Below are 26815 nucleotides of genomic sequence, written 5' to 3'. Positions count from 1 at the left end.
TGTGGAAAGTACAATACGTAAAAAGGAAAGCTCAACAATATGAATAAGATCTGTACAGTTATACAAGCAGTCATAAAACCAATAAACTTTCATGAATGCCTGTAGGTCCTTTCACGTGTGTTAAAACACTTGTCAATTGCAAACACGTGAAGGCTTAAACCAAAAAAACAATACTAATTAAAAACAGCAGCACCACCACCACCACATGATCAACGTAAAAAAACAAAGTATTGTCGCAGTATAGTTTTCACAGTCAGACACACAAAGCTTTAATCTATAATGAATGTGTAGCATCAGCTGACCTGTGTTGCTATGGAAACCTCTCGTCTGCAGTATTCTCCTTGGGTAATGGTCATCTAGTATCAGTTTCATTTAAAATGATCCCTGTTGAGTGAGAATGTAAGCTGGAAAATGTTGCCCAGCCCCCTATTGGCAACACAACAGTCAGCATCGCTTGTCAGAGAAACAGAGATTTGACCGCAATGATGTCTTTATGTCTCTGCACACTGTTGTGCATGTGTTTTGGGGTGCTTCCATTCAATTTAACTGGACCCCAATGCATATCCATGAAGTAAACAGTATAGCAGACTCTCAACGCACCACACCACACCACACCACACCACACCACGTATATCTAAAAAGACATGCGCTGTGCTATGGATCATTGGAAGAAAAAAAAAGGGCCAGGCATGTTTTTTGCTGTGTGTACACTCAATGAGGGTCCATAGGAAATGTACCACAATGCTGTTGATGAATTAAGGAATGTTATCATGCAATTACAGGAGCAAAAGTGCGCTAAATCCATTATACAGTACAATAAGTAAAAAAAAAAAAAATCAGCCCTATAACACTCATCACACAGAAATCTGTTCAATGCATCTTATAGAGAGGGAAAAACAAAATGTAAAATCTCCCCCGAGCTGTCCTATAATATATATGTAGCAGTTATCTAAGGAGAGGTAATCCTATGTCACAAAAAAACAAAGAAAATAGATCTGCTCTTCTGATCCGAGTACAGACACCGTTCAGAGATACACGAATGTCCTTTATGTAGAGAATGACAACAAGCACCCTCAAGGCCACATATTCCAGTGTTTATGACCTTCACATCTCACAGTAACCAAATGATACACATTACAAAGTACCTGATAAGCATTTACACATTGACAAAAGGTTGCCATTTAGGGTGGCCATTCACTCCAGGATTTGTCTTGTTCAGTCTCAGGGGTTCAAGAACAAACAAAAGCACTCAACATCAACAAATTACAGACAGCTTCATCTACTAGTCATTTTTAACTATAAAAGCCCAACATGTAAGCCACTATCAATAATATCCCCATCTACAGATCTAGAGATCAGGGATACAACTGAGCAGATAGGTAGTTTTAGGTTCTGCTTTAAGCAGTTGTGGTGAAGTTAAAGAGGACCATGTATATATTTGATGTTAAAGCTCAACAAATATTTCAATAAAAGATCAATTTAGCGTGCATTCACCCCAAAATCGGAAGGTTCTTGCAGGTCAATTGAGGGTCTGTTGACATGCGATTGTACCTTCAGCTTTCCTTCTGAAGCTCAATGCCATGTTGGACTACAATATCAATACATATTTGTTTACTAAATGTAAGATTGTAGTCCATCACAAGAGCCAACTTGGAGTGGTGGCTACTTTATAAGACACACAGGGACCATGGGGAACAAAAGTAGCCACCCTTCAGAAGGAAGGACAGTGTCAGCACAAATTTAAAGATGATTTGAGGCTCTACAGCTAAGTCATACACAAATAAGATACATTTTAGTTAATAGATAAAAGAGAACTATGGGGTAAGAGTTTTTCCCCATAATTCTCTTTAGTGTCGCAGGAGGACATATACCAACCTCCTCCCATGACCCAAAGCTCAATATATCGCGGGCACCGAGTGCCGCAGCCAGGACGGATCCTGACAATACTGTTGAGATCCACCCAGCTGCAAGAGTGACAGCAGGCTCAGCCTATCTAGAGGCAGAGCCATCTGTGCCCGCCCCTCCCTCGTCCGTTCCTCCAGTCAGCGCTGGAGGAGAGGGGAGGAATCTCTGTGGAGAGCGGTAACCGACAATCAGCGCTCACTGCAGGGAGACGATCGGAAAGTGAGCGAGCGACGTTATGTGTTCGCTCACTTCCCAATCAATAAAGCCGACCTGTGAAAGCTTCTTTGTCACATGTCAGCTCTAACTATGAGGATGAGTGGAAATCACTCACCTCATAGTTCACCTTTAAGGTACTTGAATGCATTTGTAAGGCTTTATTTACATCAAAATCAGAGCCAAAAACAAGTCTGTTTGCTTGCGATTGCAATCCATTGCTGTTTGGTTTTTCTTTTTTATACAATTTTTACACTAAGCTATATAAGATATTGGTTCTACCTCCCATTGACACGTGCTAGCAGTTCACATCAGTCCAACGCATTGCGTTAAAAAAAAAAATATAGAGCCTGCTCTACTTTTATTTCAGCGGGGGGCAGCACAACGCAATGCAACAGACCGGTGTGAATTGCTCTCATTCATTTTCAGTTGTTCTTGCATTGGCATCCGTTGAAAACCGGATACTAAAAGGAATGGGGCCTAAAGCAGGTTTTTCAATACAATTGTGGATGTGATCCTTCTGGCACAGTGTGAAGTAAAATCAGTACTCCCGATGAATATACTTGTTTTGGGTCACTGACTGGAAACAGCAACACCAGAAAGTCAGCATAATAGAAAGATAATTATGATGTAAAGGTCAACGACAGCTCCAGTATGTCAGGTTTCCTTTAACAGTCTACTATAGTGCAATAGTGGAATCTACAGGAAGGAAAACAACTGCAAGACAGAGGGTCTGTGTGTAATTTACAGGGGGGGGGGGCACACCTAGTTCTTTAACCAGACCAGGTGTTTAGACCCCCGTCCTGTCCAGGCCATTTTTCAGTATTCAGCGCTGCAGTACTTGGACATTTATTCCGTCATGCAACGCTGTACTGAAATTCATTTTAAACCATTTTTTGGGGACAGATAGAGCTTTATTTTGGTGGTATTTAATCACCACTGTGGTTTTTATATTTTACTATAATTAGGAAAAATTACTGAAGTTTTTTGGTAAAATATAAAAGACGGGGTCACGTCGGGTAAATAGACACCAAACATGGCAAGCTTTAAAATTGCTCGCACCCGCGAAGTCGCAGAAAACTACCATACCCAAAATTGTCCATAGGCGACGCTTTAAAAGCGTTTACCGCTCATCAGTTTAGTGTTATCAGTGATTGATGGCCCTAGAATTATTTCTCTCACTGTGGCGCTCACAATCGATATGCAACATGTGCGGCGTAATGGGCACAATCGTCGTTTTTTCATGTATACACCCCAGACGCATGTTTGCGTGCGTGTATGTATGGGTTATTGGCGGCGCGTGCAAGGGGGCGTGTCTGAGCGGACGTCTAGAGACTACGGCCGGCCCGGAGGCAGTTAAATCTAGTTATGTGTTCATTACCCACTTGACTACCAGAGCAATTTTTTTCCCCATTCTCACACACGAGTCTGAATTTTTGTCAAGAAAACTGCCTAAAACCCGAACCTGAAAGCAGAGGCCTTGTAAAATAAGAAAATGCTAGTTGCAATTTTGCACAAATGTTTATGAAAATCGATATTTTTAGGAACAAATGCACCAAAATTAAGTTTAGTGCCCCAAAACACAATATAAAAGATGGGGTTGTGTGAGGTAAATAGATACCAAACATGTCAAACCCTAAGGCCTGGTTCACACCTGTACGTTTTGTAGTGCGTTCAAAACGCTCAAACATGAAAATCCCATTGTTTTCTATGGGTATGGTTCTCACCTTGCCGTATTTCAGCCCGTCTGAACGTGCTACAAAACGCCCTACGCCTGAAAGGGTACATGAGCTTCTTTGCAGCGTTTTTGTCGCACGTTTCCATTGGGATACAGCCAAGTAGCCCTCGGAAACGCATGTTTATCACGCGTTTTTTTTACAGCGAATCGCTGTAAAAACGCACGTCACGAAACACGCGACAAACGCCCATATTCGATACGCCTAGGTGTGAACAGAGCATTAAATTGCATGCACCTGTGAAATGGCACAAATAAAAATAAAAAAAAACTGCCCGTACGCGACTCTTTAAAAGCTTTTACTGTTCATCAATTTAAAGTTAACAGTGAGTCATGGGCATCTTCTTTGCTCTCTGTGTCCCATAGGGGAGAATTCCCCAACCACAATAGGAAATGGGTAGAAATCCCCCTCTTAGTCAGCTTTCACCAGAACATGGGTACACATTGGAAGATTTCCCCCCACTTCCTACTGTGTTCCTGCGGCAAACATAGATGTTTGGATTTTCCATCACTTTCTCTCCCATAGCAAAGGTCACCAAGACAGGAGGGGGGTGATTTTCTCCAGTGTGGACACAAACAGCAATAAATACGAGACAGAGGTTCTTACATTTTCATACTCTATGGAAAAAAAAACAAGAAAAAAAACACAACTTTTGGCTTGAGATGCTTTTTTAGTGCAAAGCATGCATTTTGCTACAAAATGGAACAGTAACTGTACCTAGAGGTTGTAAGCCCTTTGTTGCTCTATTCCCATGTCACATTTCTTTAGCAATAACTAAAGAACGGCTGTGAAAATCAGACTTAAGAAGATCAAGTCACATTTTAAGCAGTCTTTCTGGAAACATCATCTCTCTATACTCCACTACGTATCGTGAACCTGCACTGATAAATGAAGATTTCGATCTTATATATAGGAAACCTCTATAATTAGGAACTTTGCCAAAGAAGTACCCCAAAAGTTTCACCACTTTTGAATATCTCCTGAAAAATAGCAGTGTACTTCCTTTGCCTACAGTCTCAGAGCTGTATATCTGCAGTGTAAATCTAAGGCACTGTGCTTCTCCTGACTTGCTGGATGGAAAGCTGTACCGGATGGCCTGCAGAACAAGAAATCTCTCTTCTTCTTCAGCTATTCTGTAAATCTATGCTTCCTCCACCCCTCTTGCGGCTTCTGAACTATTCCCCCACTAGGTCACCTGGAGACAGGTCACCTGGAGGTTAGCTGTCATCAAGAGACAGCTCTGACATGAGGAAGCAAAGGCCTGCCTCTACCAAGATGGCCACCTTCACAAAGAGACACAGTGCAGAACAAGGCATGGAAAGTCAGCAATAGGAAGAAACAGTTTATAGTAATTATGTATGAAAATGTGGAGAAGACAATTTTTTCCTCTTTCAACATTTGCTGTGCTTTCTTTTTAGTAGAACAGCATGTGATTACTCTTTACTATTCACCTCACTGCAAATGTATGGTCAGAGTTTTGAATATGGAACGGAACTATACATTAGACGGCTTGATATGTATTACATTTTTCCTGTATACTTACAGCTACGATGCTGACTTAGCTGAATGTGTTAGGCAACCACTAAAGCATTGAGGGGAAATTTACAATACTAAAAAATTTGACCTGTCCCTTTAAGAAAAAGTATCGGTAATTGGTATCGGTGAGTACTTGGAAAAAAGTATTGGTACTCGGCCTTAAAAAAGTGGTATCGGTGCATCCCTACTATATAGGACAAAATGTTAATAGAAAGAAGCACATCAGTAAAAAGCAAACCCTACAAATGACAATATCACCAGCAAATAAACTAAACATTAACACTAAATATTGAAATGCAGACATGATGAAATACTGATATCTATGCAAGATCTTGGTGTTTGAGGACAAGTGCAGAGGAATGCACATTTCCCAACCTCAGCTACTACACAGAGCAACACCTGCTGGCTGCTGCCCCACAGGCCTAGTGATGCTGCTCAGATTGTCAGAGTTTCAAAACAGACCAGAGCAATTTAATATGGGCTTTAACTAGGCCATTCCAAGCCCATAGGTGAACCTCTGTCCCAGTCTCAAATCTCTGGCACACGGAAACAGGTTTCCCTCATGAATTTCCCTGTATTTAGCGCCATCCATCCTTTCAATTCTGACCAGTTTGCCAGTCCCTGCCGATAAAAAACATCCCCACAGCATGATGCTGCCACCACAATGCATCACTGTGAGGATGGTGTTCTCAGTGTGATGAGAGATCTTGGGAGATTTCAGTCTCATCTTACCAGAGTACCTTCTTCCATATGTTTGGTGAAGTTCCCACATGCCTTTTGGCAAACAGAAAACATGTTTGCTTTTTTTCTGTAAGCAATGGCTTTTTTTTCTAGCCACTCTTCTATGAAGGCCAGCTCTGTGGCGTGTACGGCCTAAAGTGATCCTATGGACAGATACTCCAGTATCCACTGTGGAGCTTTGCAGCTCCCTCTGGGTTATCGTTGGTCTCTTTGTTGCCTCTCTGAATAATGCACCCCTTGCCTGGTCTGAGTTTTGGTGGGCAGTCCTCTCTTGGCAGGTTTGTTGTGGTGCCATATTCTTTCCATTTTTTAATAATGGATTTAATGGTGCTACATGGGATAAACAAAGTTTTGAATATTTTATTTATAACCCAACCATGATCTGTACTTCTCCACAACTTTTTCCCTGACCTGTTTGGAGTTGAGATAATGTGACACTTAGATTGTACACAGGTGGTCTTAATTTAACTAAATATGCGACTCCTGAAGGTAATTGGTTGCACCAGATTTTATGTAGGAGCTTCATAGCAAAGGGGGTGAATACATATGCACGCACCATTTTTCCAGTTTTTATTTTAAAAAAAAGTTATTTTCTTGATTGCACTTGACCATGTTGCACTGCTTTGTGTATGTCCATTACAGGTAATCCAAATAGAAAGCTATTTTAATTCCAGGTGGTAATGCAACAAAATAGGAAAAATGCAATGAACACTTTTGCAAGTCACTGTATATAAATAGATGAAAGGAACAGCAGAAAGCAGCATTCTTCATGGAACATTCCCTATGATTTTTGCCAGTAAACTGTGCACAAGCTTTCTAGAAGCATACACAGCTAAAGAGATGCCGAGATGCCCAATTGTTCCATAAATAAAAATGCAGCTCTGGCTGCAATACTCACCTCTTCTCCAGAGCTGTCCCACAAAGTCTTACCAATTAATGGTCAAATGCAGCTCCTCTTCCGTGGCGAATGACCCCAGCAGCATCATGACCCTGATGGCACCATACACTCACAATACAATGATGCGGAAAAAACAGCTGACATCGTTACGCCAGCAATGCTCCCTGTGACACTGTGAACAGCTCTCTGAATACCTCTGTTTATTGGAGCACTGGGTAGGGATCATAGAGTGCTGGAGACCTGAACCGCTGCTTTCTGTGTTATGCGGCGGTCCAAGTCTCTAGCATGCTGCTAGCAAAGAATAATGTACTCATTGCTGCAAAAAAATAGGACATTAAAACTAAAAAAAGAAGTCCTCCATTATTAATGTTTATACAGCCTGGCTGCATTACAGTATTCAATTGGGCTTTCGGCAACATTGTAAAATAAAAGGCTACAAGGACATAAGAATTAATTCAACTTTAACTGGAAACCGTGTTCTTCATATCTACTATTTTAGGGTTATCTTGCAATACAAATAAGGCCAACAGCAGTATAACAAAACCAGTCTAAACGATCTTTCAGCCATCTTAACCATAGCCAACAATTGCCCAAATCACTCTTCAAAACAGACACATACCGGTAGGACCTGCCTAGAAACTGATGAAAAGTGATTTCATCGCCAAAAGGAAAAATGTGCCATGTAATAGATGTACAGTTAATTTTACCTGCAGATGTGCTGTAAGAGGACGTTAATCGTTCACCCCAGTTTTCACTTGTGTGTCCTGCTTCAGAATCTACAGGATTAAAAAAGGCACAGGAAAGAAGGGAAGAAGGAAACAAGTAAAGTAGAGGACAGTTTGATAGCAAAAGCATAAAAGAGAAGGCAATGGCTACCTTTGCAAGGAAACATGTCCTCCATGGAATTTTCCTCTCAATCTTTAGTCAAAAAGCTAAGTGGAAAGACAAGTAACCCAAAGCGACCAATCTGTATTGATCTACCAGTGATAAAAAACTTGAGTTTGATTGGTTGATCTAGGTCAGTGCATTTTTCTCTTCCACGCTGGTCTGTGCACTAGCTTACTGGGTAAGCTTTGTGTGTGTGTGTGTGTGTGTGTGTGTGTTATGTGCAGGGAAACAAATGGCAAATGCACTCATCAATCTGTAACCAGCTCATGGAAGGGATTTATACAGTACAACAGCAACACTGTGCAGCAAAAGCTTCCCAGCACACTCACCAGTCAGCATGCAAAAAAAAAACTTGTCTCACCGCTAAGGTTAAAAACAGAGGTTTAGATACAAGTTTTGCTGTTATGTGCAGGGGTCACAATCTGTCTAGAAACTTCAGTTTCCCAATTGTGTGTCTGAAAAACTGAAAAAATGACACTAAAGAGCCAGCCCACCTAAGACTGATATTTCAGATTTTGTTAGATGATAGAAATGTTCAGGTGGTTTATTGAGGAATTGATTGGAGGAATCTCTGTACCCTGTGCTTTTGTTCCTGGGACTGCAAGTATGCTGTGGCCATTTTGGTGGGTTCCTGTCCTCCTTGGTGGATATATCTATTTGTCAAATGCTACCGGAGGTGCTGGAACATGTAAACACCCACAACTCCAAGGTGGAAAAGGGAAGAGAGTTGGGCAGGGAGATATTGCTCTTGGAACATTCGCTACATTTCAGAAGCTATGAGATGACCTAGTCCAACCTAGAATATTCCAATTAGGTGGACTGACCTTTTTTTATGTGGTGGGAGAGCCCTTACACTCAGGCTACAAAAGAGGTGGGAACATAGAAGTGGTCAAAGTCTGGAATATATATTAAACTAAGGAGAGGCTTAAAAACATCCTAATTCTGCAAGTGTTAATAGTGATAGCTTTATTTCCACATTTACTGAAACATCAAGTCCTGCTTTAGTTCCCGAGGAGTGCAGTGGCACAGTGCTGGCTGTACTACATTCCATATGACAGCTTGCTAAAGAAAGGCAAGGTACCTGCTTATACACACACAATTTCAGCATACTAAGCTGTACTTGATTTCTCCCAAAACGCGCAGAATTCTATTATGTGGGTCATTAAAACGCAGCACCCTTTTCTGTACGACACTTCTAACCATAAAAGAACTTGATGTTATTATACATTGATAACACAAGAGGTGACAGCTTCCCTTTGCTTGTAATGTTTTTTCCAATACTGGATAATCTACTAACATTAACAGAATGGATGCATTTTATTCCGTTAGATCAGCCTTCGCAAACCACTTGATAACATGTACACACCCTGTGGCAATAAGATTGCCCAGGAAAATGTGGTGCTCCCTAAATAATAGTGCATTTACATGATAAGTCATGTATAGGGAGGAGGAAGGGTGTACAGTGAGAAGGATTCAAGTTTTCACCCAATTATGTTATCAGTAAATCCTTTATGCACCTAAAGCAGACAAAAAGGTAGAAAACATTTGCATGGGAAGGAGGTCCGTAAATTTTTTTTCCTGAATTTGTCAAATTCTGCACACGTGCAGTTACTAAAATTACATGCTGGAGGCTTAGGTAACGGCTTTATACTTTTTTTCTGTTACTTTAATCGTAAGCCCTCAGGGGCAGGGCCCTCCTTACCATCTTGTCTTGATTTGTATTGTGATTGTAATGTCTTCCCTATATTATAAAGTGCTGCGCAAACTGTTGGCGCTATATAAATCCTGTATAATAATAATAATAGGATGATGAATAATAGAATAATGCTAGGACACAATCAGGTTTTTGCTAGATACATAAAATGAGATCTTCCCTGTTTGCCCTGAAAAGTAGTCTAGCATTCAAGTCTGTTTTTTGTTTTATTAATCTTCTGTGAAATAAGTCATGGAAACAATGTCTGTATGTTAGTCTATGCTGGAACATGAAGTGTGCAGAAATGCGAACAAAAGAAAAAAAAAAAAAAGACATCTAAGCAAGCACAAGCCGTGATGCTTACACCTGCACTGTTGTTGTGCTTGCTATAATGTACACATGCTACAAAAGTGGCTTGCCATCCAGTCTCCCGGAACATAGTCTCTTCAAAGTAAACTCTTCGCATATGCTATTTTTAAACACTCATCTCCCTATAGTGACTACAGTGCACATGACACCAGTCATTTCAACCTCAGCAGCTACATATTCAAATACGTTTCAAGAGGATATGAAGATTCTGTTGGTGGCCACACCTGCACATTACTAGAAATTAAAACATCCCCTTCTAGTCAACCGACAGGGTCTAATTTTAGTAAAACACGCAGATGTCACTTGTTTAGGCCATTTACTTATAGCATTAAACAAACCTCAATTATCTGCACAAACACCACCACAAGTGTAACTATCCACATAATACACAGTAATGTGCAAAGGTTTTAGGTGGGAAAAAAAGCTGTAAAGTAAGAATGCTTTCAGTAATAAAAGCGTTATTAGTTGATTTTTTTTATCAACGGCTACCATTTTTCGGCGTCCTTGCAGCCCAAAAAAAAAAATCATACCTCAGATGTGGAAACAAGGCTAAGCGACTCAACTATACAAGAAAACATAGGAACTGGGGTGCAGAAAAATGGCAGCAGGTGCTCTGGACTGATGAGTCAAAATCTGGCTGTACCAGGAAGCAGTTTGTTCACCAAAGGGCTGAAGAGCAGTACAATAATGAGTGCCTGGAGGAACAGTGAAGCATGGTGGAGGTTCCTTGCAAGTCTGGAACTGCATTTCTGGCGTTGAAGATTTGGTCAAGATCAATGGTGTCCTCAATGTTGAGAAATACAAGCAGATACTTATCCCCCATGCCATACCATCAGGGAGGCGTGTGATTGGCCCCTAATTTTTTAAGCCGGAGGACAACGACCCCAAACATACAGCCAATGTCATAAAGAACAATCTTCAGTGTAAAGGAGTCCTGGAAGTGATGGTTTGGCCCCCACAGAGCCCTGATCTCAACATTGTCGAGTCTGCCTGGGATTACATGGAGACAGAAGGATTTGAGACAACCTACATACACAGAAGATCTGAGGTTAGTTCTCCAAGATCTTTGGAACAACCTACCTGCGAGTTTCTTCAAAAACTGTGTGCAAGTGTACCTAAAAGAATTGATGCTGTTTTGAAGGCAAAGGGTGGTCACACCAAATATTGATTTGGATTTCCCTTCTGTTCATTTACTTTCCATTTCGTTAATCGATAAAAATAAACTAACACTTATTTCTGAAAGCATTATTACGTTACAGCATTTCTTCACACAGTACTATATGTAACATCTATTCCAAAGTATGAGACCTACGGTACATCTATCAAAATGCAAGTGAAACTAAACTTAGGAGTTAAACCGTACAAATACATACAATTACCTTACCTTTAAACAAAAATGTATCTTATTTTTGTATCACTCAGCTGCTACTTTTGTTCCCCATGGACCCTGTGTGTGTTGTAAAGTAGCCACTGCTCCAAGCTCGCCCCCGCGATGGACTACAATCTCATGTTTAAAAGGTGCCCATACACTGCACGATTCTCGTACGAGAATCGCGGGAGATCCCGCGATCGTACGAGAATCGTGCAGTGTATGGAAGGCGTGCGACCGTTTCTACTGTATGGTCGCACGTCTTCCGTCGAACCAGCAGGCTAGAAAACCCGCCGGGAATCGTACGATTCTTGGCGAGTGAGTGGCCTGCTGGTTCGACAACTGACGAACGGGCCGGTGTGCGCACGCGCACACTGCCCGTTTCCCGTCCTCGCAAGCCCGCCCCTCATTGCAGTCATCGCAAGCCCGCCCCTCAAGGGGGCGGGCTTGCGATGATCACAAGTACGATCTGCCTGTCCAAGATGGGCAGATCGTACGTTTTTTTAAGTACTTTACAACCATCGCAAGACTAAGGTCTTGCGATGGTTGTACAGTGTATGGCCACCTTAAGTTTACTAATTTGTACTAAAAGGTGCCCACACACCTTACGATAATCGTACGATTATCTTAAGGTGTGTGGGAGCCGTGCGACCTCTGCTACTGTACGGTCGTATGACTTTTATCTTAGGAACATGTTCGAAAACCCACCGAGAATCGTACGATTTTCGGCGGGTGTGTAGCGTGTTCGTAAGATAAAAGCCGGACGGGCCGGTGTGCACAAACGCACACTGCCTGTTCAGCATTGCGGTCATCGGAATCCCGCCCCGATCATCGCAAGTACGATCTGCCTGTCCAAGATAGGCAGATCGTAAGTTTTTTTAATTACCTTACAACCATCGCAAGACAAAAGTCTTGCGATGGTTGTAAGGTGTGTGCCCAGCCTAAGACTGTGGTTTATCAAAGGAGCGAGCTTGGAGCAGTATCTACTTTACAACACACACACACACAGGGACCATAGACCAAGTATCCCCCCTCCAGAAGGAAGAACAGTGTCAGCACCAATTCGGAGATGATTTGAGGCTCTACAGCCGAGTGATAGACAAATAAGATACATTTTTGTTAATAGTTATGGTACTTGAATGCATCTTTAAGATTGAACTCCTGAGTTTAGTGTCACTTTAACCCTGTGCAGCAATCATCGGCTCCTGGTCGTCACTCGGCCTTAGATCAGTGTTACTGGATCTATAAATGTTTAGAGTTCATGTTTGTAAAGCTTCTAAAATACTCAATGCAAATAACATCTATCATAACTTTGGGATATAAACTCAAAAAAATATTTTCCTTTATCATACAGCAAACTGTTATTTTCTTTTTCCAAAACAGCTTGAAGCATGTCAGCCCTGTTACAGGAAAACAGCTTATAAATCACAGCTACAGACAATGCTTTTGCCTAATGAGCAGTTACAACTGTGACCCAGCTCACCCCAGTAATAATCCGTTGATTTGCTCCCAAATTATTACCCCTTTTTAGGATTAGAGAACTCAGTACCTGTACATGTAACTGAAAAATAATCTGGGAACAAAGAGCAGGCTAATCTGTGCTAGGTGAAATGTCTTGTAAGAATCTATAGAAATACTGACTCTAGGGCTACATATTGTTTTGTACAACAATAAAAATGTGACAAGCCACCAAGAGAGGGGCCACCAAACACAATAACTGCAGCACTGTCATGTCAGGGACACATTTGTGTAGTAAAACAAACAGAACACCTCGACTTCCACCTGCAGCGTCTAGCAGGGGTGAGATTATTTTTCAATTATTTTGGTCATGATCCAGCATCTGTCATCATTCAACCCACTTCCTGTGAGACCAGGGTGTCAAGTACTCACCCCCAGAGGCATGTAATCAAGCCACCCTGGATTAAAAGGGAAATACTGCAGAGAGTGGCGCCATATCATTATGTGATGGAGTTCTCTGCAGAATTCAGGACCCAACCACCACCAATGAAATAAGGAGGAAGAGGATGTCAGCAAACGGTACTGAAGGCTACAGAAAAAAAAATAGCATTAATGATGGTTCCTTAAAGAAGAACTCTGGGGATCCATTTTCTTAACCCTTGCAATGCGGGTAGCTTTTTTTTTATCTAGGTGCAAAAAAAAGTTATACTCACCCGAACTGCCAAGCCCACTCTTTTCCGGTCACTGAAGTGTGTCGCCTACTCCGCTGCACATATGGAATGTTCCTCAGTGTCCTCACGTCTATACACTTGTATAGAATGTGATGACACAAGGATTCTTAGACTACAGCAGAGGAGGGGAAGAGAGGCTCAAGGGACCAGTCTAAGAACAAACTGGCTACAATGATCGGGTGAGCACAACAATCTCCCCAAAATGTTAATGTTAAACCTTACCTTAAATTATGTCTCTTTTTCCGATCTTCCTCTTCTTTCCTGATGTTTTTAGCCTTCACTCCAGCAGTGCTGCGGCTCTGTCCCTCCAATCCAGTGCTGACTGCTCTGTCCCTCCAATCCAGCGGTGTCTGCATGCGGGTGCACGCGTTTATAGACTTACCTTGCGTCCCTCATCGCGTCCCTGCCGAAAATGAGAACTGCGCACGCCCCAAGATCATTTGCGGCCGCTCGAGAAATTTCTCATTTTCGAACGGAAAACAGGGTAAGTTTGAGGTGCTGTTTGAGCGTTTTTTGCTTTTTTAAAACTTTTTGCATATATCTACTGCTTGCTAGCAGTAGATATATGCAAAAAAACGGGATGGTTTATATATCCTTTAAGGTTTTTAAAATAAAAACTAAATGAATGAGGGGAGAAGGATGCTCCAGAGGTGGGTGGGGTATATTTATTGATGAAATTGAGATGGAACATCTTTACCATTACCTTTCTCTAATTTCTATAAACAAGCAGACTTATTTAGTGAACAGTGCAAGAAAAATACAAACCCCCCTTAGTGAAATCATATCAGTAGTAGGTAGATATTCACTGGTTGCTATGGGTACTGCATTCGGTTCTGCTCATTGTTTGTTAAATGAGCCTTTATGGTCGTTATTAGTATATTATTATCATCATCATGATGATTATTATATCACAAACTACAAGGCCTGTAAATTGATCTACATTGGTGTTACTACCAAACCAGATCACATGAATACAATTCAATTCTTCTCAAATTGAACTACATACAATGAATTAAAACCAAGGGTGAGATTATATGACGCTCACATAGTTATCATTCTGGGCCATCTACCTGTGTCAGAGTCTCTCTCTTCTTCTCTAGGCGGGCTGATTGTGAAGGGTAGCTTTCTTTTCATGGAGGATTTTTCTTTCATTTCTTTTCCAACTTCATTCCTGTCCAGCTTAGGAGTTCGATTGTAGGATGTGATTTTCTCCTTATTCTAAAACAAAAGAAACAAAAAAACTAATTTTGATACCAGAACTGTAATGACCCCATATATTGCCCAGGAATATGATCGTGAATGGACTGTATTAGATAACCTGCTTAAAAGGAGAACTTCTTCAGCTGCGGCGTCTCAGTGTACCGCGAGCAGCAGCTCGCGGCATACTGAGCCTAGGGTGACGGGAGGACGCTAGTTTGTGTCCTCCCATTACCCTGAGAACTATGGGGAAAAGCCTTAACCCCATAGTTCTCCTTTAACCTGGTTTCTTCTGCTACAGACAGAAACCATGTCCGAGAGAACACGCACACCAATCTATCAGTTCTCACATGTTTTACTTAACTAAACAGTTAGAAAGGATAATCTGTTTGGTTATGTTTAGTTACTACATTTCTCTGCTACTTGCACAAAGGACCCCATGACTAAAATGGTCTGAGTAGCCTCTGTCTAGCAATTAGAGTCCTTCATTCATGTACCAAAAATAAAAAGACGCCCAAAACTGACCCCCAAAAAAAGTATTAATATCTGGTATTATTTGGGGATCTAAAAAAATAAAATAAAATTTGATTAATGACTGTCGCAAAAGGCAGAGTAGAGCAGGTAGGTACACATTTTACAATATACATTTTAACCAATACATGTTTTCTTAGTTTAGAATAAAATGAGGAAGGGTAACCTCTAAGGTTTATTTTTTTTCTTTGCCACCTGTGTCCCCCATTGGGGAGATTTCTCCTCACTTCCAGATCATACAAGAAAATAATTTCCTCAACAATTATATACACCTGACCCAAATAGAAACTTAACAGAGGTTCTAACACTTCACTAAAGGGAATGCTTTATAGCTTTGTGCTTTCCCTATAGCAAGATACACCTCCCTTCCTGATGTGGCGACAAAACAGAGAAATAGACACTAGAGCAGTGGTTCTCAACCTGTGTGACCTCAGGACCCATATTTGTCCTTGGTCGTTAAGTTGCAACCCAAGTTGCACTGCAATAGAAAGCTCGGCATTAGGGTACCACGCATTCCGGTGCGGGGACGTACGAACTGTGGGTGGCAGGTGCTTTTGGGGTACCCTTCAAATGAATGGTAACACAACACACCTCCCACGCCAGAATGCACAGTAGGTGCGATTGCACGGTACTATGCAATTAACGCACTGTACTAGTGTGAACGGGCCCTCAAAAACAACAGACACACACAATCTCAAACACATACACACTTCAAAAATGTTTTCATTTATTTATTTTTTACGGCCCACCCAGTCTCCCTACCTGAACTGGAGTGGATCCTCAGTCTGGTGTCCAGTGCTGTGCTGTGGGGGAGCTCCATCCATATGTGCACTGCCTGTACAGCTCCCCCGCAGAGGCGCCGGGAGCCAGAATGTGATGCCATTCCGGTCCAGGCACCTCTACAGGACACGCGAGGGAGCTGCAAGCCATGCACACATGGTTGGAGTTCTCTCCCAGCCATAGCCCCACCCCACCTCAAGCTGATGCTCAGCGTCGAGCAGCATATTTTGAATGGCTGCTTGGCACGAGAACTGGCAGTGCTGCGCTAGGGGGAGGCTGAGGAGTCTCTCACTTAGAAAAGTGGAAGGCTTGTGGGGACCCACTGAAAACGGGGTCACGACCCACCAGTTGAGAACCAAGGCACTAGAGAGATCTTGTAACTCTTTAAAAAGGTGTTTTATGGACATGGTTTGTTTCATTCATCTTTGTAGACAGGTAAATAATCATTGCATAGATGTTTTATATTTGCACAGACAGTCCGCAAGCAGATATATATATATATATACACACACACGGCTCAAAATTTCCACTCGCCCCCTCGCAATTTGCGTAGGGGCGAGTGAAAATGAAGCCTCCTCGGGCGGCTTCTCTCCTGTTCACCGACCTGATGACAGCGCTCCCTCGTCCGTCCGTCTAAGCAGGGGGGCGCAGGAGGGAGCGCTGCCTGCTGTTCGTATTTTATGTATGATGTACATACATACATATATATTAGCAGGGGATAATTCATTATCTAAAAACAGATGCAACACTACACTATATATTTATATAAGCAAAATACTAAACAAAGGCAGCCCAGTATAAGAGCCTATGTCGATGGGAGAAGGGCTTGTGTTGATGGCTTCAGTATCACATCAGTTTGAGATGCTTCTAAGATCATTTAGACCTACAGCTGACCTTCAAGCAAGTTTTGCATTCTGACAGAGTTGTATGGGAGTGCAAAACCCATTTGAGTAAATTTGGGCAACAATATTCTACGTGAATCAAAACTGCTCAACACCATTTCTCCTGGGGATCGTGACCATGGATCACAAGCAGTCAGAATTTGGGGACCTTTGCTGTTGATTACTGGCCACTGTTTAAGCCACACTACCACAAGGTCTCTCCAAAACATTTTGTCTCTGCTTTATAATAATAAAAAAAGGACTAGAGAAGCATCTAAAATGTTTCTTTCCGATCCATCAGCCAACAGAAAGAATTTGACATTCCACAAGAACTATCATTGATTCAACTTTCTTCCATAACCCAGTTCAACTTAAACAACCTTTAAAAACAGACATTTTATTTGTTATTTGTCCTAAAGTAAATCTATCCTTTCCAGAGTGCTAGCTTCAGTGAAAGGCAGACACACAAAAGGTACTGGCACATGTCTTCATCATCTAGTACCATCCAGGAGTCCTGATATGTGGGGCTCTCAGTACTGCAAACTGTTACTTCTGCTTGGAAAAATAAGCTCTGGCATACCCCCTCTAACTCCTTCTATTGACTCCTCAATGTAACGGCCTTTCTCACTGAAAAACAATGAACTGTGCAAGCTAAAAAAGGCTCTGCCAGAGATCGACTTTCCAACCAGAAATTTATATGCGTCTAAATCAGGGGTCTCAAAGTACCGGCCTGCGAGCAGGTACTAGGTGCCCTGCAGTCAGCTGACAAGTCGTGCACACAGTCACGTACCGCATGCCGACTTGCGGGAGCAGCAACACGGTCTACATCTCTGTCGGATGCAGACAGCAGAGCTGCTCCTGTCAGTTCCGGACGGAGCTCCGTCAGTTCTGAGCTCCGGCTGAATGAGTATTAATAGTAATGTACTATCTGCACTAGACCTTACTAATCACCACTAGATTACCAGGGATTGAGGGGGGTCCCCTATATTTCAGGTGCGATTAGGGATTTCTGTGTCACAAACTTGCGTTTTCCTGCAGCAGGAATCCCTAATCAGGCGTTTACATGCAGCAACTGTCACCCATTCAAGTTAATGATCAGGTGACAGCCGCTGCATGTACACGCCTCCATACCGCATGTAATCGTATGTGATATGATTACATGCAGTTACAAAAACAATCACTATCCCTGAATAAACTTGTGCAGGGATAGTGATTGATTCCTAACTGCATGTAATCCTTTCACATATGATTACATGCGGTGTGCAGGCGTTTACATGCAGCAGCTGTCACCTGATTAACTTGAATGGGTGACAGTTGCCGCTTGTAACATGTGCATACATTAAAACTGGTACCGTATATATAGTAGCGGCCCCCACGGGACTAAAAAATGTGTCCAGTGGCCACCGACTATATTGAGTTTGAGACCCCTGGTCTAACTGAACATTTAGGGATTTGGGGTTTCCAGGGATACTTTATTCCTAAACAATCATGAAAGGACAAGTTTATTTATTGCAAAAAGTAACCAATAAAATGTCAGCCTGTACTGGAGAAAGACCGCTAAAAGAACAAAATATGAACCTGACTGGTGACTGTGGAGTCATTATCAATGGTTCTTACCTAAAGGATAAACTCAGTGTCAATGGTCTTAATGCTGTTTTCCTTACAGATCTTTCTCATCACTTTGCATTGTAGTTGTATTTAAAACGGAAACTAAGCATTTGTAATTTGAGGAGAGGCAGCATGTCACTGCCTCTTTAATTGGGAATAGGTCGTTACTGGTAATCACACATGATGGGGCCTGTACAAAGTCTCTAGACAAGTCAGGCAGCTGTCACACCAGCAGATTAGAGCACTTTTCAGGAGTAGGAAGCCCATGGAAGAACCAAGATGAATATGGCTAGAGCTGACAACTTAAAGGAAATGTCTAGTAGTTTGCACAATCTCTTTATTATTGTTAGGCGTAAAGAAAAATGTAAAAACCTTTTTAGGCAGGTAAATGTGAAATATTGCATGATTAGATTTTTCGTATTGTACCATATGCAAATAAATGGCTCCATACACACAGCCGCGTATGGAGCCGTATATTTGCGTAGCCTATATATGCGCAAAAACAGAATGGAATAGAAATGCGTGCGGGCAGCGTATTTCTGCGTGTATACGCGCGTACATCACATTAAAAATTCCATTACGAGTGATGCATTCTGGGATTGCATATAGGGCACACATATACACTCATATATAAGCGCATAGACGCTCGTATATACGCGCATAGACGCAATATACAATTTTGCTTGCGTTGTGTGTGAATGAGGCCTTAGGCCTTGTTCACACCAAATGCAGAGCAGATCCGGTCAGGTTTCTGCACACGCATACTAGTCTTTTAGATGCGTTTTTTGACGCGTTGTTGATGCGTTCCGGGCTCTATTTGGTAAAAAAAAAAAAAAAATGTTTTAAAGTTTAAAATGAGCTTTCAGTGTGTTTCAGGCATTGGCATGCGTTTTTGTTGCGTTCCAGAGCAGGTAAAATAGGGCCTGCTGCAGTTTTTTCACCTGCTCTGGATCTGCTCTGCAACTGCACGCTACGATGTGAACTGGAGCCAAAAATACCATTGGAATACATTGGACGCAGTTTTGATCCGGTCTGCACCTGCTCTGCTCTGCGCTTGGTGTGAACAAGCCCTTAGAGTAAGCTCTTTTGGACAATGTATTTCTTTTATACAGAAAAAAATAGTTTGTAAATTTGCAGAATGAATGGTTCTTTGAATTGTTTAGAAATACACTCCTGAGTAATTAGCAATTATATTTTAACACATTTAAAAAAACATTAGTGACAGGGAGGCTGAACAGATTAAAAATATCTCTCAAGTAAACCTGTACTCACTCCATGTGTGCATAAGGAGACCCTGTCACTAACTTAAAAAAATGGAGGTACGGGGAGTCTTTTATAGGTAATTGCCTTTTTAGATTGTAAGGTCCTTACCATCTTGTCCTAAATTGTATTGTGACTGTAATGTCTTCCTTATATTGTAAAGCGCTGTGCAAACTATTGGCGCTATATAAATCCTGTATCATAATAATAATTAACATGCCTAAAATACAATATGTGTACATACGCTGAGTGGCCAGATTATTATGACCACCTGACGTTTGTAGGCAAATTAGCTATAATTTTGCGCTGAAGTTGCTAGAGTGACAGACCATTATAAATAGGGAAGCAGGTTGTTTACCACGACAGTAGAAGTGATTTTTTTCTGAAGATACGGGTAAACAACGCGATTTAACAGCCTTGGAACGTGGGATGATTGTTGGCGCTCGGAGCCATGGAGCGAGTATCAGCAAAACAGCAGAATACGTTAAATGTTCAAGAGCAGCTGTTGTTAAAGTGTTTAAAGACTGGACTGTCAGCCGAAAATCTGGGTCTGAGCGTGCGAATTGTGGCCTTCAGCGACTAGTCAATGTTAGGGCAGAACGGAGAGTGGCAAGACTGGCACAAGACAATAGAAGGGCAACAGTGCAGTGTCAGATTCCTCGCATCACCTTTCAACATCTCGTGGAGTCACGAGGCGGCCCATTGAAGTCATCTCGTGGCCCAACGAAGTACTGCTGGGGTGGTCATAATAATCTGGCCACTCAGTGTGTATAATTGTTGATGAAATCAATGGTCTGGCGTCAGGGTCTCCTTAACTAACCACCATTGTGACAGGCATCCTGTGGCACCTACTTTTATTGTGGTCTTTGCTGCTTGTGCCCAGAGCAAAACCAAGTAATTCCTGACATGGAGAACACCCCACTCTGCCTCCCAAAATTCAGTGCTTGTGACAGGCCCGAATGGTGTCACATGGGGGATGTGCTTAGCCCTATACAAATACCAACTTTTGTTTACACATGTTTGAGTTTCTGGAGTAATGTATGTCAACAGCAAGGGGCAATGCTAAAGGACACAGGTTCCTTGAATGAATGTTAAAGTGACTCATTTAGTATTGTTATTTTTCTCTTCTTGCTACCACTTTTTAGATATGAATGAATTATACCTCTGGGTTTCCCAATACTGAGGCTACAGCAGCAGGTTCATAGTATATATTGTAAGATGCAGTATGAGCCTGGCTTTCAGAATAAAAGCAGTGAGTAGGGTCAACATTAGCAGAGGAAAAGCAAGGCATCCGTTTGTAGGTGCTTATCAGCTGTCTTTTCCAGCTAATCTCACTTGCTAGTAGTTTGCATAAAGAAGCAATATAGAGCTTTGCAGGATGTCTTTATTAAACAGCTGACAATCGACTAGAGTGTAGTTGGCTGTGCACAATCTAAATCACCCTCGGCAATTAGTGCAAACATGCTCAACAGTAAACACAATTGGTCAGAGTCAGGTAGCCATTCATGTTTAGGCACAAGGAGTATATACGGGAAAATACCAAAGAAGAAAAAATAGTGCTGGTAAAGGTCCCACTGCTATTCCTTATGATAAGTCGTTATGGGCAGTGTCTGCAGGTTCCCCCGTAGACATTAGTCACCAATGGGCAACCAGCAGCCAGAATACAATACTGCTCTGAAAGCATCAAGATTGTTGACATGTAAAGCTGGCCATAAACTGTGTGAATTTCGGATGATTATTGATAAACCGGATGAAATTTGCTCAGTTCGTGGCCCTGCTGGCCCCCTTCCATCCAGAAAATTGAAGTAGGCAGTCAAAAGATTTTCAGGTGAACAGTGACGACAGCCAATATTACAGCGTATGGCCAGCTTAAGTGTTCCTATTTATTTCTGATAATTATATAGCGCTGACAAATTACGCAGTGCTTTACATAGTGCTCGACATTCACATCAGTTCCTGACCTCAAGGAGCTTACAATCTAAGGTCTCTGTCTCACATGCATACTAGGGATGCACCGATACTAGCATGAGTATCAATACTTCTGGTCAGAGGGCGATCTCACTCTGACCGGTAGTGCCGAGGGAGCATTGAGCTGACTTCCCTTCCAATCAGGAAGCCGGGCAGCGGGTTATGATCCGCCTTCCTAGCCAATCAGTAAGCCAGATCATAACTCGTCCCTGGCTTTCTGATTGGCTAGGCAGCCCCTTCACTTGTTGCTAGGTAGCCGAGCAGCACCTCGTGATCCACCACCCAGCGGCTTCCTGATTGGTCAAGAAGCCAAGCAGCCTGGGGAAGTGAAGCTATTGTTCTATCGATAGAACACCGACTTCCCAAGTAATCAGGAAGCCGGGCGGTGGGTCATGATCCGCCGCCCGGCTTCCTGATAAACCGGGGCACACTGCACCAGTTAACGGTGTTGGCGAGTACCCCAAAAAATATGGGTAATCGATATCGTTGCATCCCTAATTTATACATATGAGAGCCAATTTAGACAAGAGCCAATTAACCTGCCAGCATGTTTTTTGAGTGTGGTGGGAAACCGGAGTACCCGGAGGAAACCCATACAAGCACATGGAGAACATGCACGCTCCTTGCAGGCAGTGACCTGGCTGGGGATTGTGCGGCCCTAGGCTCACGTCTTAATCAACAAATAGATTACAATCCTAGAGTACTTCTAGATATTTTTGAGAAAAAAAAAATATATTGAACACCACTGGCTTAGGAAACACTAAGTCTGACTAAACTCAGGGGACATACATTCTGTCCAGCTCCTTAAAATCAGCAGAAAATAAAACTAGTAACAAGGTAGGATTTATATTTCAAGATTCTATCGCATTAGGGCTCATTCACATGGGCTACATGCCTTAAAAGACACTCGGATCTCAGTGCCTGCGAGTCTGTACAGAATAACAGCAGACTGCAACTGTACACTGGTAAATCCTGCTCAGAGCGTATACCTGTGTACAGGCACAGATACATCCCTGCGCCCATGTAAATGAGCTCTTAAAAGTATCTACAGTCAAAGCGTTTTAAGTGGGTTTTTTGTGTTTTATTTTTTTTTCCAGTCTCTGTCCCATTGGGGAGATTTCCTTTTACTTCCGGTGCCAGGAAGACACAATGGAAGTGAAAATCTCTTTTAAAAGGAGAACTATGAGGTGAGTGCTTTTCACTCACCTCATAGTTCTAGCCGACCTGTGACAATGAGACTGTCACAGGTCGGCTCAGTAGATCGGGAGGTGAGCGAACACATACCGGCGTTCGCTCACCTCTCGATCCTGTCACGGCTCTCTGCCTTGACAGGGGAGGGTCTGGATTCCCCCCTCCCTGCTCCTATCCGCCAGCGCTGACTGGCGGAATGGACGGTGGAGGGGGCAGGTACAGCTGGCTCTGCCTCTAGATAGGCAGAGCCAGCTATCAGTCACGCAGCTGGGCGGATCCCGGCACAATTGTCGGGATCCGCTTCAGCTGCGGCGTCTCAGTATACCGCGAGCTGCAGTATACTGAGCCTAGGGTGTCTGGCCAAAAGCAGCTGGATTGTGTGACTTATGTCAGGTCTACAGCAACATCAAACATGTCCATCTATATCTTGTTAAGAAGGTGGACAACCAACACTGACAGCAATATTAGCCAATGGCCTTATGTACAAAGTTTCAGTAGGTCTATAAAAACCAACTGGTTTTCAATGATACGCTTTCTAGTTTGGATGACTAATATAGACAGACAAGAAAACTGTTCCTATGGCCCGATGTAAAGAAACTAGAAGAAATACAAATTAAAGAGGAAGTTTACCCATATCTTTGAAAGGACAACAAAGGCACCTTTAGAAATGTTTAGTAATGACAATCTACAAACACATACTTCTAGATAATTGCCGGCTTTTTATTCTTTGCAAACCTTATTTCTCTTTTCTTCCCCAGTCTTCTCACAGTGGCCATTTTACTAAGGGCAGATGAATACATTGCCCTTTACTTCCTGGAACTCTGGCACATAGGACTAGGGCATGTGACCATGTACATCATCTCAGGGGAGGAAAATGCCTTTCCCTGAGATCTCATGACATTACAGATGAGACTTCCCAGCAATGCTCTGCTGATGTAACCTTCCCAGGATGCAACGCTTGAGCAAATTACATCACTAATGCCCAAGAGGACCAGGATGTGGAAAAACAGTAATTGTAAGTAAAAGAAAAATGTTTAACTAATGAATATAAGAAAGTTTCATATTGGCATGCAGAGCTGCACACTGAGGTGATTTTTAGTGAAAGGGGTAAAAAAGGTCCACTTTAAGGGGCTGCAGATTCCAACATTACGCGTCTACAGGAAGTTGCCAAAAAGCATTTAATTTTAACCGGCTGCATCCGATTGGTTTTTATAAATCAACAGAATCTGCAAAACAGTCCATGATCCTTGGCATTTCCTAGGTAAGTATAGAGTTTTGAGTTCTACATCAAGCAGCCAAATAGTCTATCAATGGGCCAACACTGTACGACAGGATGCCCAGCTCCATCCTTTTAGAAAGATGTGCTGAACCTTGCTAATAAAATATATTATGTAACCTGTTAACAGAAAAGTCTCGGGTGTATGGGGAATATGAAGAGAAGAAATTACTAATAGCTTTTAAGAGACAAAGCAAGGCAGATGTCTTCTGAGAGAGCACGGACACGAGCACACTTCATAAAAATGAGCTTGTTAGAAGTAAAAAGTGACTCTCCAAGGTTACCCTGACATAAAACCTGTGAAGCAGCTGCTGCACGTGGATGCTGATTTTCTCATCTTTCAGAAGTAAAAAAAAAAAAAAAAGGAAGAAGGAGGTGTCTACACAAACTGTCAGTTTTCTGTGAGTAGGTCGGGGCATTTAGCATCCAAACAAATGTGTTCGCTTTCTTCATTTAGTCTAGAAGCTCAATTCAAACTTTAAATAGTTTACAGAACTGTAGGATAGTAACTGCTAAAAACGGTTTCACTAAGTACACAGCAAGGTTTATCTGAATACCAAAATAGACCGTATCTATAAAATGGATACCAAGGTATAATTATGTCATAAGTACAGGAAATGCAGATAAAGACAGCAGGTATGAAGCGTAATGGAAGAGCTAAACCCTCATCTACTAGATTACAGTATAATTCCCTTGAGTGCATGTATTGATGCACCAATGTCATGCAGAAACAATCTTAACATGAAAATACAATTAGGGAAATTTATAAAAAAAATGAAGCAGACAGAATCTAATCAGTTGTCCTTGGCAACTAATCATCTTCCACCTTTCCTTTTCAACGCTTAACTGAACAAACTGAAGATAGAAGCTGATCGGTTGCCATGAGCAACTACTCCAGATTCAGTCTGCTCCAGTTTTGATAAAATTACCCCAAATGTGAGCAACAAATTGAGAATACACCAACACAAGCCACAGTCATAATAAAGAGGACATACTGTCAGCAAATACAGAAAAACACAATCTTTTGTGAATAAAAGACGACAAAATATATGTTGATAGCTTGATGTAACAACATTAGGGATAAGCTCAGGTTCCAACCGAAGCCTGTCCAAACCTGAGCTCCTCCGAACACAGAAGGAAGCACATTCCATGCTGCCCTAAACAATATCCTAAAATAAAATTAACCCATTGTGCAAATTTATTGATGAACCGGCCACATTGCATATAGTGTATGGCCAGTTTTCCTCACGAACACCCGCAGTCTGCGTACTCAACAATTTAACAGGAGCATATTGATGAGGTCATTCCGCTACCCCTAATGCCGACCCTCTCTTCCTACCGGAGTGCCGCCTTTATACAGAGAATTACAGGATGCTTTTAACTAGCTGCATTTAAATGATACATTTAGTCATCTTTTTCATATAGAACTACATTCTCTGGAGATTTTCATACACATGTGTAATTCCACTTTAGGTATGCAGCATTTACAAGAATATGGATTTCCAAGGCCCTAGCCTTCACAGTGAGGCTAAAAAAATGTGAAAACCTGTAGAAGTACTAGGTGTGAAGATTTCTACTTCTAAAAGAACAATTAACTTAGTTATGGCGTGGTTTTCCATATTTCTATTTTCATTGTGTGAGGCTTCACTTGCATACAACAGGATTAACGTTGAAATTAAAACCTGACCAGCAAAGTAAATCAGAACAATAAAGGCCTATGTGTAAGAAACGACAGCAAGCTCTTCAAGGAACCCACCAGCTGTTTTCCATGCATTCCAGCAAGCACAGGAAGACATCCGGAACATCCAGAGCCAGCTGCTTGACATGGAAAAATAGGATTTATTTTGCAAAAACAACCTATTTAAGGGAAAAGCAAATGAAAACATCTGGTGGTGCCTTGAATCGGTTTGTTCCATTCTCCAGAAAGCAGTTTCACCTACCTTTCTTCCTGTTTGTTTCTCTACCATGATGTTGCAGTCGCTGTCAGAATTCTCACTTGGGGTTACTTTCGCAGATAATGTTTTGGGCATCTTCTTAAGAATTCAGTTCCCAGACCACATCAGCTTGATCATTATGTGCCTACAAGAAAAGAAGATATTGAAAACACAGAAAAGTCACAAAATGATTGTTACATCTACTATCTTCTAACTACACATTCAGTCAAAACGCTAATTACATGAATCAATGTGACATTGTAAAGTGCACTAATTGAAGTTATAAAACACTGGCACACTTATCAGGAATGGGAAGGTAAAAGCAACAACTACCTTCCAGAAAAGTGATTGGCATTTAGACGTTAGACAAATAGGTGGATTACTGTAGAGAATTGTACAAGACTGACGGGGATATTCATTATAGGGGGAGGCAGGAGAAGTGATCTAGACCAAAATAGCAGATCTGGAAAAATTCTTTAATTCAGCTCACTTTGCAGTTCAGCTATGTTGTCCTAGATTGTTCACTTCTCCTGCCTTCTCCAAACTCTTCACCCTTTTGTGAATAACTGTAAATTATTTTCATCTAGCCTAGTCTCCCTGTTGTGCCGAGTCCTGGGACCTGGAATTAGATGTGAAGCTCACCCAACAGACA

At 41.9% G+C, this 26815-nt stretch overlaps 1 protein-coding gene across 3 annotated transcripts in view; it reads right to left on the bottom strand.

Annotated features, from left to right (window-relative positions):
* Positions 1–26815, bottom strand: part of ANKRD12 (ankyrin repeat domain 12) — a 97778-nt gene that overhangs the window by 25148 nt on the left and 45815 nt on the right. For 2 of the 3 annotated variants that reach the window (XM_018553597.1, XM_018553604.1), the window contains 3 exons: positions 26170–26308; positions 14608–14755; positions 7737–7805 (listed from right to left, as the gene is read on the bottom strand). In XM_018553597.1, coding sequence (XP_018409099.1) covers positions 7737–7805; positions 14608–14755; positions 26170–26259 — 307 coding nt within the window. In that variant the 5' untranslated portion in view covers positions 26260–26308. The remainder of the gene's footprint in view (positions 1–7736; positions 7806–14607; positions 14756–26169; positions 26309–26815) is intronic. The other variant, XM_018553611.1, reaches the window with a different exon arrangement.

Source organism: Nanorana parkeri, unplaced genomic scaffold, assembly GCF_000935625.1.
Source record: "Nanorana parkeri isolate BGI_ZX_2015 unplaced genomic scaffold, ASM93562v1 scaffold7, whole genome shotgun sequence".
Lineage (NCBI taxonomy): Eukaryota > Metazoa > Chordata > Amphibia > Anura > Dicroglossidae > Nanorana > Nanorana parkeri.
This window is presented reverse-complemented; position numbering and strand designations above follow the sequence as displayed.